This window comes from Myotis lucifugus, unplaced genomic scaffold, assembly GCF_000147115.1.
Source record: "Myotis lucifugus unplaced genomic scaffold, Myoluc2.0 scaffold_290, whole genome shotgun sequence".
NCBI classification, from domain to species: domain Eukaryota; kingdom Metazoa; phylum Chordata; class Mammalia; order Chiroptera; family Vespertilionidae; genus Myotis; species Myotis lucifugus.
Genome location: NW_005871338.1, coordinates 527,118 through 542,826, shown reverse-complemented (window position 1 = coordinate 542,826; position 15,709 = coordinate 527,118). Strand labels below are relative to the sequence as shown.

General features: G+C 42.7%; 1 protein-coding gene across 1 annotated transcript in view; it reads left to right on the top strand.

Moving 5' to 3' along the window:
• The window catches only part of DNAH6 (dynein axonemal heavy chain 6), a 225,389-nt gene that overhangs the window by 166,143 nt on the left and 43,537 nt on the right, over positions 1-15,709 (top strand). Inside the window, 4 exon segments of the mRNA XM_023763522.1 lie at positions 1,533-1,600; positions 2,716-2,896; positions 6,721-6,900; positions 10,038-10,271. Coding sequence (XP_023619290.1) covers positions 1,533-1,600; positions 2,716-2,896; positions 6,721-6,900; positions 10,038-10,271 — 663 coding nt within the window.

Here is a 15,709-nt window from a genome sequence, read left to right as displayed (position 1 = left end):
TTTAAGTATTTTTTATTGATTTCAGAGAGGAAGGGAGAGGGAGAGAGAGATAGAAACATCAATGATGAGAGAGAATCATTGATCGGCTGCCTTCTGCATGCCCCCTTCCCCCCCCCCCCCGCCCCGGGAATTGAACCCACAACCCTGGAATGTGTCCTGAACAGAAATCGAACCATGACCTCCTGGTTCATAGGTCAATGCTCAGGCACTGGCTGGGACACACACACACACACACACACACACACACACAATTTTTAAAATATCTTTAAATATACCCTTTTAAATATCGTCATTTTTGTTTCAGTTACTGACTTCATAGATGTGTTCAGGTTGAATAAAACTGACACACTTTTTGAATAAGAAAAGGGCAATGCATTAAAAACCTAAGTCAAGGTTTTCTGTGTCAACCCCTGCCAGAGTGCATGACTGAAGTGCCATTTTAGAATTTAGAAAAGTGATCAACTTACAACCTTCGATTTCTCACTTACTTAACTTTTGAGAGGGAGCATTGCATACCTTACCCAACCCCAGCTCTGTGACTGTGGGTGAATTAGTCTATTTCTTGGGTGTTCAAGTCAATCCACTATAATGTAGAGAGAAAGCCTACCTCAAGAATTTTTTATGCAGATTAAATAAGAATAACATGTAAAATACATTACATGCAAACACCTACTCTTATTACATTTATTGCTATAATATTCTGATGACATTATTTAAATAAGTTAACACCTGTTGCCTTATTTAAATAATGTCAGAATATTATAGCAATTTTTTATTAAAATGTTATGATGAGACAAAATATGTAAAGCTCGATTTATTATCAATAATATCTTCTCTTTAACTAGGACAAAGTATGCACAAGTTACTGTAACTAAGGGATTTTACTACCTCAATTGGTCCCCACATATACCTCATGAGTTGGTATCATCCCAATTTTCAAATATCAGGAACTGAAAGCTCGGTGTGAGTGAATGGTTTGTGCAGCATCACACATGTACTAAAGGGTGCACCTGGAATCTGACCCCGAGCAATTCATTCTATAACCCTGCTTCTTTTTAACCCTTTGCTGGTTCACCTATAACTGTGGCATTTGAAGAATTAGACCAGTGATGGCGAACCTTTTGAGCTCGGCGTGTCAGCATTTTGAAAAACCCTAACTTAACTCTGGTGCCGTGTCACATATAGAAATTTTTTGATATTTGCAACCATAGTAAGACAAAGATTTATATTTTTGATATTTATTTTATATATTTAAATGCCATTTAACAAAGAAAAATCAACCAAAAAAAATGAGTTCGTGTGTAACCCTTTGCTGGTTCACCTATAACTGTGGCATTTGAGGAACTAGACTGTCACTCATACTGGCAGGGAGAATCATATGAAGATTTTATAAGACAGGATGTTTGGTGTGTGTGGGGGTGGATGCGTATGTTCAGCTGGGTAATAGCGAGCTATGTTCTAATGAAGAGTGCACTTCTCGTTTGCTCAGTATGAACTTAAGCATTTGAATGGACTCCATGCTCCTTTTCTAGGTGTGCATTAAAGTTACCATCATCAATTTCACTGTGACCAAATCAGGTCTGGAGGACCAGTTGTTAAGGTAATAATAAAGGGGGGGGGGAGTTCCTAATATTTTGTTTAGAAATTTTGACAAAGAAAAATTTTAATGTATTAAAAGAAAACATCACTCATAAACCCTCAACCACAAAGATAACAGTAAATGGCCAAGTTCTTTTCCTCTCTTCATTCTCCGCCATGGTTTGGGCCAGGCCTGCAGCCCCTCCTGGCTCTTCCCCTTCACTGGGATTCCGATCTTGGGCAAGTAAATGAAGTCAGTCGTCCTATGGTTTCTAGAGACTCATTACTCCACACTGAAAAAGCACTACTGCTCTCAAATATATTTCTCCTGTCTCTCTTAACTCTAGTTATTTTCTTAGTGCATTTATTTTTACCTACATTTGTCTACCTCAAAAAAAATGCCCTCCCTTGGTATACTTTGTATGTGATTAAATCTCCATTCCCCCAAAATGAGATTATGGATTATTTATATTAACCATCGGAATTAGCCAAGAAGTTTAGAAGGCAAAATATTTTAAATATTTATTAAAATAACAACATTGATGTTAGTTAAAAACTGTGTGTGTATATTGATTAACTTTAAAGGAAAATATAATTTAGACCCATATTCAAAATAAATATAATCCTTTATATTCGAGTCAAGATTATCCTGATATTCTCCCGTTATCACTAATGAGTTTAAGTCTCATTTTCCTTGTTTACTTTAGGAATCTATTCTGCCAGCTACTAACTTGCTTGAATTCTGCTAGGCTCACTCCTTTCCAGACAAAGGGTATCTCACCACAGTTCATGGCCATGTTCTAAGGACGTGGCTGAACATTTTGCACACCAGCTCAGTCCCATGAGGAGCTGAGCTCAGCTGTGTCGCTGAGACTGCCTGGGCTGAGAGGCAGAAGTGCCGACAAGAACAGGGGAATGTTGAGGCTCAGTCCTGGGGTGTTGAATCCCTGGGCTGCACTTTATACTCTTCTAAAAAAATTCCATAAACAAGTGGATTTGCAGTGATGATTTCTTATGGTCTTTGTGTAATAATTTTTTAAGTTTCTGAATTCAGCATGTGCATAACAAATAAACAAGGAGCAACTTACTTTAGCGCTCTGACAAAGCCATAATATAGTATTCAAACTTTGGTTCTAGTGACGTGGTGCGACTTGAGAAACCCGAGTTGGAAGAACAAAGAATCAAGCTCATTGTGAGGATCAACACTGATAAAAACCAGCTAAAAACAATTGAAGATAAAATCTTGAAAATGCTCTTTACATCTGAAGGTAATATTCTGGACAATGAGGAACTTATTGAGACACTCCAGGATTCAAAGGCAAGTAAGATCTTTTTAGTATTTATAAAAAGTGTGTGACTCCAGAAGTTATAGCTACAGCCTTTGAGAGTTCCTGCAAAGCCTTGCACAGCAACAATGCCATGCACATCTGGGCTTCCAGGACTCACGAGTATACCTTTCTGGCACCAACCAAAGGAAGAGAAGATAAATTATAGACAATGGCTCCTCTTGTCTGCATTTTTTTAAATAAAACATATAATGTAAAGAACTGGAACAAAATATAAGTTGAAAGGAATAACACAATTATATATTCATATTAATGTCACCCCTTGAGGAAGTCTCCCAGTACGCCCAGCTGGAATTAATCTCTCCCTCCCTAGAACACCTATAGCCTCTTATCTGAGCCTCTATTACAGTACTTGTCCCTGTTTACCTTATGCCATAGGTATCTATTACATGTCTTATCTCTTTTGTTGGTGGTTCATTTCTATGTAATAAGAATCTGAACAGTTCATCTTGATATTCTTTCTCCAAGGGCTAAGCATCGTGCCTTGGATGTGTATGGCACTCAGTAAAACTGTATTAATAGTACGAGGAAGTTTTACATTACATGTATATCTTGCACTGAATTATTTCTCAGATTCAAATCATAATTTTAAAAGTATACTGGGAATACGAACTATAAAATTATTTTTAGCCACTAGTGAGAAACATAAAATAATTTACTAAAAAATGCCTTGATGGGGAAATGGTTTGTGCTTTATATCCTACAGTCTCTTGGGACCTATCTCAGTACTGAAACAATAATAAACACATAATTGTGGGTCTTCCATTGCTTACTTCTCTTTGCTTGTTTGTTCATCAATCTCTTGTGTGTGTGGGGGGGGGGTGTTTTGTGTGTGTGTGTGTGTGTTTTTGTTAATCCTCAGCTGAGGACATTTTTCTATTGATTTTTAGAGAGAGTGGAGGGGAGGGGGAAAGACAGAGGGAGAGAAACATTGCTGTGAGAGAGACACATCAATTGGATTGATTGCTTCCAGCAGATGCCCCTACTGGGGCCCGGGATCAAGCCTGCAACCGAGTTACATACCCTTCACCTGAATATCGAACCTGTGACCCTTCAGTCCATGGACCAGTGTTCTATCCAATGAGTCAACGGGCTAGGGCTGTTCATGAATCTCTTTATCCTCTTTTCATTCATTCTTCCTTGGGTTTTTCATTTCTGGAAGTTGGTTGTTAATCCATTTATTTTCTTATCAAAGTTTTACATGCAAATTGTTTAAAGAACAAAATATTTCTATAAGGTTTGTTATGAAAAAATAGCATTTCCTGCCTTCTCTGTAACACCCCCCCCAAACACACACACACACCTATGACTCCCCTTCATAGACAACTGCTTTCATCTCTTTTTTGTTTGAGTTGCTTGGGTTTTAGTATCTTTTCTCTAAATAATAGACTCATATGCTACTTCTTGAGGTTTCTCTTTTATACATTAACTGTTAACTTTATTTCTCTCTCTCTCTCTCTCTCTCACACACACACACACACACACACACACACACACACACACACACGCCCTTCCCATCTCCCATCTCCCACACGCCCTTCCCATCTCCCACCTGATGGTAGTTAAACACTCAGTGTCCACATTGCCTGGAAGTGTGAAGATCTGGCTGCAGGTATTTGGAAGGCTGAGAAGAGAAGAGCTCAGATCTTAGCACCCAGCATCTGTACATTCACCTAATCCCTCTGTTCTCAGTATGGTCTCTCAACCTGGCCATCAACTAACAGTGCCTGATTTCCTTCCATAAAAAAAAAAATCCCCTCTTTAAATGTCCTCTGGGGTGAAACCTCTGTTTTTCAGCGAGGGTTGGGCAGGACCTACCCCGCAGCTGCGTGGTGTGGGGAGGTGACCTGGGAGTCTCTCAGCCACTTCCAACTCTAGGCCCTTCCCACGACCAGTGGTGCTGAGCCTTTGGGGGGGGGGGGCAGAGGGGTGGTTCTGTTTTGGAAATTGATGAGTTCTGGACTCTCCCCTTTGCCAGTTTAGGAATCCCTTTCCCTGGGTCTGCTGAGTCATTGCCACTCTCCGTGTCTGCTTTCCGGTCCTCAAAACCGTATTGGTATTTCCTCTTCCATTCCTCCTGTCCCCTCAGGTTCTGAAAGGGGCCAATACAGGGAGAGTTTGAGCGTTTGATTCCTGGATATAACTCCCTTTCCTGGTGGCCCTGGGTAGATAGCCTAGACTTAGACCCCTAGCCACCTGTGGCTATTGAGCACTTGAATGTGGCTAGTCTGCACTAAGGTGTGTTGTTAGTGTAAAATACACACCAGATTTCAAAGACATTTTAGTTTAAAAATGTAAAAAAAATCTCAATAATTTTTATATGAGTTATGTCTTTATAGCCAGCATATATTGGATTGTAGTAGGTTAAATAAAATGTCATGTTAAAGATCATTTTACTCGTAACAAACTTAGGAAAGCTAGAATTACATATGTGGTTCACATTCTATTTCTATCCGGTAGTGAGGGTCTAGGCCAGGGGTCCTCAAACTTTTTAAATAGGGGGCCAGTTCACTGTCCCTCAGACCGTTGGAGGGCCGGACTATAGTTTTAAAAAAAAACTATGAACAAATTCCTATGCACACTGCACATATCTTATTTTGAAGTAATAAAACAAAACGGGAACAAATACAATATTTGTATTTGCATGTGGCCCGCGGGCCGTAGTTTGAGGACCCCTGGTCTAGGCAGAAGCCTGAGGTCCCTGTAGCCCTCCCTTCAGTGTAGCAAATACTGAGCAGCAGTCCCCAGGGGGGTTGTTCATGGTCCCCACCCTAGACCCTTTGACTTTCTAGGACAAAGGATCTCCCCACTCAGGGACATCCACAGCTGAAAAAAACAGTGGAGGGGCCGGGAGGAGGACGGGGCCAGCCAGCAACACAGAGAGACTGAGGGAGACAGAGAAGGGACTCTTGGAACGCCCACGTGCTGAAAGGTTCCCCCGGGCCACGACCTAAAACACGGAAAACTAAGAGAACAGCTAAGACATTGCAAACGGCTCCAACTTCCGTGGCCTTATAACCCTTCACAGGCAGCAGCTTCCAGATTTCCTGACGCCCGTACCTGGGGACGCTAGGGAAAGACAGGGGAAAATATTAGTCTTCCTGATTGTTCTGGGGTGGGATGTGGTACCAGTACAACTTCCTTCTAGCCCAGCGGTTCTCAACCTGTGGGTCGCGACCCCTTTGGGGGTCGAACGACCCTTTCACAGGGGTCGCCTAAGACCATCGGAAAACACATATATAATTACATATTGTTTTTGTGATTAATCACTATGCTTTAATTATGTTCAATTTGTAACAATGAAATTGGGAGTCACCACAATATGAGGAACTGTATTAAAGGGTCGCGGCATCAGGAAGGTTGAGAACCACTGCTCTAGCCCATCTCTGCTCACCTCTTTTGGGCCAAAAGATATAGGTGTCCCTTTCCCGTTCATGATGTGAACCTGGGTCATTTTAGGAGCAATTGGGAGTACTGTGTTAGTGTTCCTGTTTCAGAAGTAATTCTGATTTGTCTCAGCGAGGTACTGCTCCAGTTTTGGGGGGGGCTATTTGTATTGCCTGTTCCCATTGGCCCATTCCTAACTCTAGGAGGCAAGAGGTCGGCTCAGTCAGTAGCAGGCCGCTGAGTCCTCACTCAGTCATTCTACCTGTGGACCCCCTTATTATAATCACTAATTCATCGTACCCTTATTTCTTTCCCACACATGACTGGGTATATTCCCCAAATCCCACCTTTTTAAAAAACAAAAACAACAAAACAGACTCTTAAGAACGTGTTTTCTATGTTCATTCAGATCACTTCTGGTGCCATTAAAAGCAGGCTGAAGGAAGCAGAGTCCACTGAGGTGATGATAAACGTTGCTCGAGAGAAGTATCGGCCGGTCGCCACTCAAGGCTCCGTCATGTACTTCGTGATTGCGAGCCTCTCAGAAATAGACCCCATGTATCAGTACTCCTTAAAATATTTCAAACAGGTGAGTGCGGCGCTGCTGCTAGTGAAAGTGATCTCCTTGGGTCTCCTTGAAACCCTGATGAGTTTCTTCTTGCCTCGGACAATCAGGAGTCCAGTTATGGGGTGAAGTCCTCCAGGAGTTTGGGGTCAGAGGCCACACATGACTCCTAAAAACTCGAGTCCCCAGTGTGCTCAGAACAGTCTGAGGAGGAAGAAGAGAAAGCTTTCTCTTGGCTTCCTCCACTCAGTAGCTTGCTTGTTTTCCCTTTTTGCCTGCCTTTCTTCTCTCTCTCTTTTGTTTTGTTTTGTTTTGTTTTGTTTTGTTTTGTTTTGTTTTGTTAATCCTCACCTGAGAATACTTTTCCATTGATTTTTAGAGAGAGTGGAAGGGAGGGTGAGAGACAGAGAGAGAGAAATAATGATGTGAGAGAGAGACACATCAATTGGTTGCCTCCCGTATACTCCCCAACTGGGGCCCAAGAGCAAGCCTGCAACCGAGGTACATGCCCTTGTCCAGAATTGAACCCCAGAACCCTTTAGTCCGTGGGCTGATGCTCTTTCCACTGAGCCAGACCGGCCAGGGCCTTTCCTCTTGTAAGAGTCCCAGCTCCATGCTATTTCTTTATACTTTCTCTGCAGTAAGCCAGCTTCCTCTCCACTGTTAGAGTTTTTCATGTCATATCTCAAGTCTCCGCCAGCACTTAAGTGAATTACTTGGTCTGTATCTTTTTTCCCAGGACTTTTATACAACTGCCTCTCCTCCCCCTGGCTTTCATTTCAAGGAGCTTTCCTTTGTTCCTTTCCCACACTCACCGTATCACTGTAAGACTTCCTAATTCTATGTATGGTCCCCCTACATGATCTCATATTCACAGTTCGGTTTTATCTGGTGTCTTGTAAATAGGATTATTTTCAGCCCTCATTCCACATCTCCCCAACGCAAACTCAGTGTCACAAATATTTGACAAGCGATGTCAGTTCACCTGACGATTTCCCGGGGAGAGTTTCATCACTCACTACACAGCAAAACTCGGCAAGCACCCCCACTGGTCCCTCTGGTCACCCCCGGAGGTTCTCTCAGCTGCCAGTGGCCTCTTCCTCAGCCCACCATCTACCAGCTCCCACCCCCTCTCATCTACATTGTTGCCTTCTCTATACACAGCAGCTGAGCTTACTTTCACTTCTCTCATCACCTGTGCTCATACCCATAACACACCTCAACCGACAAAGGCCTCTCCACGTATGCCACTCTCAGTAGGAAACGGTGGAGAGCTGTGGCTACGCCGTGTGTCCCTGCAGTACACCTGCTTCCTGTCACCGGCCTGATTCCTTTAGACAGGGCTGGCCCTCACACTGGAAGCCAGGCCAGTCTCTGCCCAGTGGTTTCAAAACACTGCTCCACATCCCTGGGGTCCGAAATGGATTTCCACAGATACTTCCCGTCAAACACAGTTCTCACTCCGACGCCAAATCCAACCTGGGTCTGTTCTACCTTTCGAGCCACACTTCCCCTCACTCCGCAGCAGCAGCCAAATCGGTCATTCACGTTCCCCAGACTGTTGATCGCACCCGCTCTGTTCAGAACTCCCGCCCTCCCAGCTCAGATGCCACCTTCTCCAGTGAAACCTGTTTCGGGGGCTGCCGCCGTCTGGAGGTTCGAATAGGGCGGACATACACATGGGCTCACTCCCGTGGCTGGGCTGTCGGCAATGACCCGCATTGGCTTCGCCATGTGGCTTGGGCTTCTCACAACACAGCCACTGGGTTCTGAGGGGGCACCTCCCCAAAGCAAACGTCCTAAGAACCAAGGCGAAAGCTTCGAGGTTTCTCCCGGCCCAGCCTTGGATGCCATGCCTCATCGCTTCTGCTGCCCGTCCTTGGTCAGTTGAGTCCAGGCCAGCCCAGATTCAAGAGGACGGGATTTAGACTCCATTAGACTCCATTCCTCAATGGGAGGAGCAGCAAACAATCTGTGTCCGTCTTGTATCCAACACATTTGCTCTGCCTATTATGAGTTAAAACAGGATGTCTAGAGGAAAAACCGTTCTTGGCCTAGGGCAGTGATGGCGAACCTATGACACGCGTGTCATCTCTGACACGTGAACTCATTTTTTTGGTTGATTTTTCTTTGTTAAATGGCATTTAAATATATAAAATAAATATCAAAAATATAAGTCTTTGTTTTACTATGGTTGCAAATATCAAAAAATTTCTATATGTGACACGGCACCAGAGCTAAGTTAGGGTTTTTCAAAATGCTGACACGCCGAGCTCAAAAGGTTCGCCATCGCTGCCCTAGGGGAAGACGGGGATGGGTGAGGCTGCAGTGAGACTCCAGCAGGCGAGAGCAGCCTGCCATCCGAGGTCAAAGCCGATCACTTCACACCGTTGTCCCTTGTGCTGTGGATCTTTTGAGACGGAACCCACACACCCTTCTAGTCCCTCATGAGACTCCCAGTCTCTGCTGCAATGCCCCCTCCTCCGTGACTTCCAGCCCAGCCCACGAGCATGGTTCAGGCTCTGCTCAAGCTCCCTTACTCAGCGTGGGGCCCTCAGGAATGTTTAGCTCTTCCTCGCATGCTACTCATAGGTTGCAGGAAACGGCCCTCCCATGCCTACGCCCTCCATGCCGCCATCTCTGCTGCCTTCCCGGTGGCCTTGCAATGTGGGGCACCTCCAGGTGGAAAATAGGTGGGAAGGAAGTCTCCTTTAAAACTGGGTCCTCTTAAATGTCAAAGAAAATGCCAGCACACTCTTTCCACTCCCTAAGAATTGTCTTGGGGCAGGGCCAAGAGGGGCACGTGACCTGACCTGGCCCTTGCATGGCTCACCCCAAGGGAATTATCAAATCTGACTTGAGGTCATGGAAACCCTGGTTCTGCCGGCTCGCCTGCATTTCTCTGTGTTTTCTGTCTCTCATCGAGATGATGCCTTTGGGGGTTTGGCATTGGCCCGTTTCTGAAGAACGGGGAGAGAAGGCGGGATGCAGAAAATAAGTATCACATGCCAATTTGGGGTGAATTCATAGCACAGTACCCATGCCTTATGCTGCTCTGTGTACACTGAATATGAGGGAAGGGAGGTGAGGAGCAGAGATGTGCTTCTCCTCCTCAGAATGGAATGAAATCGGGGACGCTGACCGAGCCCTCTCTCCCACAGTTGTTCAATACAACAATTGAAACTTCTGAGAAGACAGATAATCTGCAGGAGCGCATGGACATACTCCTGGAGCAGACCCTCCTGACTGCGTATGCCAATGTTTCGAGAGGACTCTTTGAACAGCATAAACTCATCTACAGCTTCATGCTCTGCATTGAGATCATGCGTCAGCAAGGAAGCTTAACTGATGCTGAATGGAATTTCTTTCTCCGAGGTTCTTCAGGATTAGAAAAGGTACCTGTTTCAAGTTCAGTTTGCAGATGTTACTCTATCTGGAGCCCACAAGCACCTCCCAAGGGTATCCATTTGGCCATGTGGCCCAGGGTGGGGCCCCTGGGGGTCCGGAGGCCCAGGCTCTAGCTTAGCTCTGTCCCTGGGTGATGGGACAGTTATCCTCTTTAAGCAGCAATAGCCTCACCTACACAAAAGGGATGTTGGGAGTAACCAGGGAGTTAGAAGATGGGAATGTTTTTAACTATCTTAGCCCAGCCAGTGTGGCTCAGTGGTTGAGTGCCAACCTATGAGCCAGGAGGTAATGGTTCGATTCTCAGTCAAGGGCACATGCCTGGGCTGCAGGCTTGATCCCCAGTGGGGGGCGTGCAGGAGGCAGCCTATCAATGATTCTCTCTCATTATTGATATTTCTATCTCTCTCACCCTCTCCCTTCCTCTCTGAAGTCAATAAAAATATATTTTTTAAAAGTTGACCATTTTACAAATATGAAGAGTTAAAATTTAATAAAAGTTGTAATTCATAGATTTGATGATACTGTTGATGAAATCATGACCTTCTATTTCCTCCTGGATGCATCTTTCGTTATAAAGTATGGCAGTAATAGAACTTGATTGTTACCTTCTGTGATACTGTAATACGAGTTGTGCTACGGTGTCCTTCTTCATGTTCATCCTTTTATCTAACTTGCTCCAGCCACTTAAGCTGGACTGACTCATCCACATACAACACACCTGGTGGCCCCTGAATTAAGCCATCGCCTCCCCAACTCCTGCCTGTAACTCCATCCAGCCCCATTCTAAACTCTTGGCTCTGTTCTGCCACTATTGAGCCCTGCCCTTGGCCCCTGCAGACATGATGATGGCCCCTGTTTGCCAGCATTGAGCCTGAGTGTATCCCTGGGAAGTTGGACTTTATGCTTTTATTTGACTCCCAGTGCCCTATGCTCCCAGGACAAGCCCAGGCAAGACCTTTCCACCAGGTGATCCTGCCTCCCCAACCCCCACCCATCTTGCGTGCATAGATATTCTATCAATGCTATCTTAACTTCATAATCACAGTTAATATTTGCCAACGGCTAGCTATGGAAGTAGATCAACTCATTTATTACTCTCAGTATTCCTCTTATGTGAGTTCCTAATTTTATCTCTAGTCTGCAGGTAAGATCAGGGGTCCTCAAACTACAGTCCGAGGGCCACATGCAAATACACATCTTGCATGCATAGATATTCTATCAATGCTATCTTAACTTCATAATCACAGTTAATACTGTTTTTTTTAAAACTATAGTCCGGCCCTCCAACGGTCTGAGGGACAGTGAACTGGCCCCCTGTTTAAAAAGTTTTAGGACCCCTGGGTAAGATAATTAGGCACAGAGAGGTTAAATAACTTGTCATGATCACATACCTATACTTAACAGGGGTTTGGAACCAGGATTTGGAGCCTCGCAGTCTGTAGAGCTTGCCCTGTTACCTACTACATATGCCAGTGTTTCATCTACTGCTGCCTGTTAGTTGGTCACTCAGCCAGGCCCTTCTGTCCTCACAACACTCCTGTTAGCCTTGTTTATAGTCTTCCCAAGACTTGGGGAACTTCAAGAACTTTCCAAAGTCATATAACTGATGCGTGAACGAGTCTGATTCAAACCTGCGTCTAAATTCCCAAAGCCCATGTCCATTCCAGCACCACCTATTACTTCTCATGAGCAACATATTTCAAAAAGAAATTTAAGATATTTTAAATACCATCAAAGTCAAAACTTAAAGTTATCCAGAAATCATCTTCAGAAACTTCTCAAATGTTGTGGGTTTCTTTAAATTAACCTATCTTTTCTTCCATCACAAGGAAATATTAATGATTCTTGACTGATTTTGTTTTAGAAATGTGTTTGGGGATATCTTTTATCTAAGTTACTTTACTTACTTAGTTACTAGTATCTTAATACTTGTATTTTCCATTTTTATCATAAGTGCTTCATATCAATAGATTAATAAGTCAATAGAATAAAAAAAGGAGCCCTAGGTGGTTTTATGCTCAGTGAATAGAGCATCAGCCTACGGAGTGAAGGTCCCTGGGTTCGATTCCAGTCAAGGGCATATGCCCGGGTTGCAGGCTCGATCCCCAGTAGGGGGCATGCAGTAGGCAGCTGATCAATGATTCTCATCATTGATGTTTCTATCTCTCTCTCTCCTCTCCCTGCCTCTCTAAAATCAACAAAAATATAATTTAAAAAATAGAATAAAAAAGGAAAACCACATGATCATCTTAGTAGACACAGAAAAAGCATTTGACAAAACCCAACAACCTTTTGTCATAAAAACACTCAAACTAGAAATAGAAGAGAACTTGCTTGACTAGATAAAGGGTGTGTACAAAAACCCACAGCTAACATGACACTTCATGGTGAAAGCCTGGGTGCTTTCCCCCTGAGATCAGAAACAAGACAGGATGTCCTACTCTAACCACTTCTTTTTGACATTGAACTGGAGATTCTCCTCAGGTCAATTGGCAAGAAAATGAAATAAAGGGCATCCAGGTTGGAAAAGAAATAAAACTATCTCCATTTGCAAATGACACGACTTTGTATATAGAAAACACTAAAGAACCTACTAGAAAAACCTATCAGAATTAATAAACACGTTCAGCAAGATGGCAGGTACAGAATCAATATACGAAACTAATTCGTATTTCTGCTGTACACTTGCAATGAACAAGAATGAAAGTGAAATTGAGAAAACAATTCTACTTACCGTGGCATCAGAAAGAATAAAATACTTAGAAATAAATGTAACCAAGGAAGTTCAAAAACATACTCTGAAAACTATAAAACATGTTGAAAGACATTAGAGGGCCTAAATAAATGGAGAAACATCCCACGTTCGTGGATTGGATACTTAATATTGTTAGGATGGCAATATCCCCAAATTGAGCTACAAATTCAGTACAGTTCCTATCAGAACCCCAGCTGACTTATTTGTAGAAATTGTCAGGCTTATTCTAAAATTCATGTGGAATTGCAAAGGATCCTAACCCCAAAGCTTACTACAAAGCAGCAGTAATCAAGACAGTACGTCTAGCATAAAGATAGGTATACAGATAAATTGAATCAAATTTGAGAATCCAGAAATAAAATCATACGATTGTGGTCAAGCAATTTTTGACAAGAGGCCAAGACTGTTTATTGGGAAAAGCTATCTTCTCAACAAATAGTGCTGGGACAACTGGATAGTGACATGCGAACCTTACATCACACCATATTTAACTTAAAATGGACCAAAGATCTAAATATAAGACCTACAATTCTTAATAGAAAACATAGGAGTAAATTTTCATGAACACAGATTTCTTTCTTTCTTTCTTTCTTTCTTTCTTTCTTTCTTTCTTTCTTTCTTTTTTTTTAATTAATCCTCACCTGCGGATATTTTTCCATTTATTTTTAGAGAGAGTGGAGGGAAAGAGGGAGAAGAAGAAAGAGAGAGAGAGACAGAGACATATGAGAGAGACACAATAATTGGTTGCTTCCCCCATGCACCCCGACTGAGGCTAGGGGTCAAACCTGCAACCCAAGTTCATGCCCTTGACCAGAAATCAAACCTGCGACCCTTTGGTGCGCAGGCTGATGCTCTAACTACTGAGCACACCAGTCTCAGGACCACATATTTCACAATGGAGCCTTAGATGTGTTACCAAAAGCATGAGCAACAAAGGAAAAGAATAAATTGGACTTCATCAAAAAGAAACATGGTTTTGCCCTGGCTGGTGTTGCTCAATGGTTGGAGCATTGGCCCAAGCACTGAAGGATCGCAGGTTCGATTCGGGTCAAGAGCACATAGACCTGGGTTGCAGGTTTAATCCCCAACCCTGGTAGGGGTGCACGTGGGAGGCAAACAATTGATGTGTTCTCATATCGATGTCTCTCTCTTCCCCTCTCTCTCTCTTCCCCTCCCTCCTCCCTTCCACTTTCTAAGAATCAATGGAAAAAATTGGGTGAGGATTAACAAAAAAAATACAAAATAAAAATAAATAAACATATTTTTGCTTCAGAGGACACTATCAAGGAAATGAAAAGACAACCCACAGAATGGGAGAAAATATTTGCAAATAATAGTTGATAAAGGATTTGTATCTAGAATATATAAAGAACTCTTACAACTCCATAATAAAAATGATCTAATTTAAAAATAGAGGAAGGGCCTGAGGAGATATTTCTCCAAGGAAGATATACTAAGCACATGAAAAGATGTTTGACATTATTATTCATCAGGGAAATGCAAATCAAAACCGCATTTGTGAGATACCACTTCACACTCAGTAGAATGGCTATAATAATAATTTTTTTAAAAGACAGGTAATAACAAGTGTTGGTGAGGATGTGGAGAAATTAGATCCCTCATAAACTGTTGGTGAGAGCAAAAAAGGTGCCGCTTCTTTGAAAAACAACCTGGCAGGCCCTCAAATAATTAAACATCGAAGTACCATAAGATGCAGCAATGCCACTTCTAGGTATATACCAAAGAGAAAACAGATGTCCATAGAAAAACTTGGGCATGAACATTCATAGCAGCATTATTCATAATAGCCACAACGTAGAAACAACCCCAATGTCCATCAGCCGATGAGTGGATAAATGAAACCTGCTATACCCAGACAATGGAATATTATTTAATTGAAGCATGAATAAACCTGAAAACATTAAGCTCAGTTAAAGAAGTCAGTCACAAAATACCAGATATTATAAAATTTGACTTATATGAAGTGTCCAGAACAGACAAATCTTCAGAGACAGAGAGCAGTGTAGTAGTTGTTTGGGGCTGGGAGGCGTGGGCAGATAGGAGGGTAATAGCTAAAGGGTACATGGGGGTGTTGAAGAGACAAAATGCTCTAAAATTAACTGTGGTGATGGTTGCACATATCTGTGAATTTACTAAAATACATTAGATTGTATGCTCTAGATGGGGGAAGGGCAAAGGTGTGTGAATTATGTCTCAATAAACCTGTTTTAAAGTGCCGTATAGAATGTCAGGCACTTATTCATGAAATTTTCAAAGAACTGGTTTCAGTCTACAATCACAGCTGTTCCTGTCTCTTTTAAAACTGTTTACTCACATGAAAGTGCTTCATGGACTACCACCAGATGGCATAATACTCTTCCCAGAAATTTCTAGGGATATATGAAGTGCTTAGACATACACTCAACTAAGCTGGAATAAGATTGCCACTTGACTTGCTATTGATATTGGTCTTCTACTCACTTTTTCCCATTTCCTAGAAGTGAGAACATCTGGAAATCTGATTTGGAGACTAGATCTTCAGAAAAAAAAGATCATTAACCATAAGAATACTTGGGGGTCGGGAGAAACTAGTGTGTGTTGGAGAACAGGCTGGAAGTAGCGTTAACAGATTTAATGCTAATTCTTCACCAGATCAGCTGCTTTCGGCAA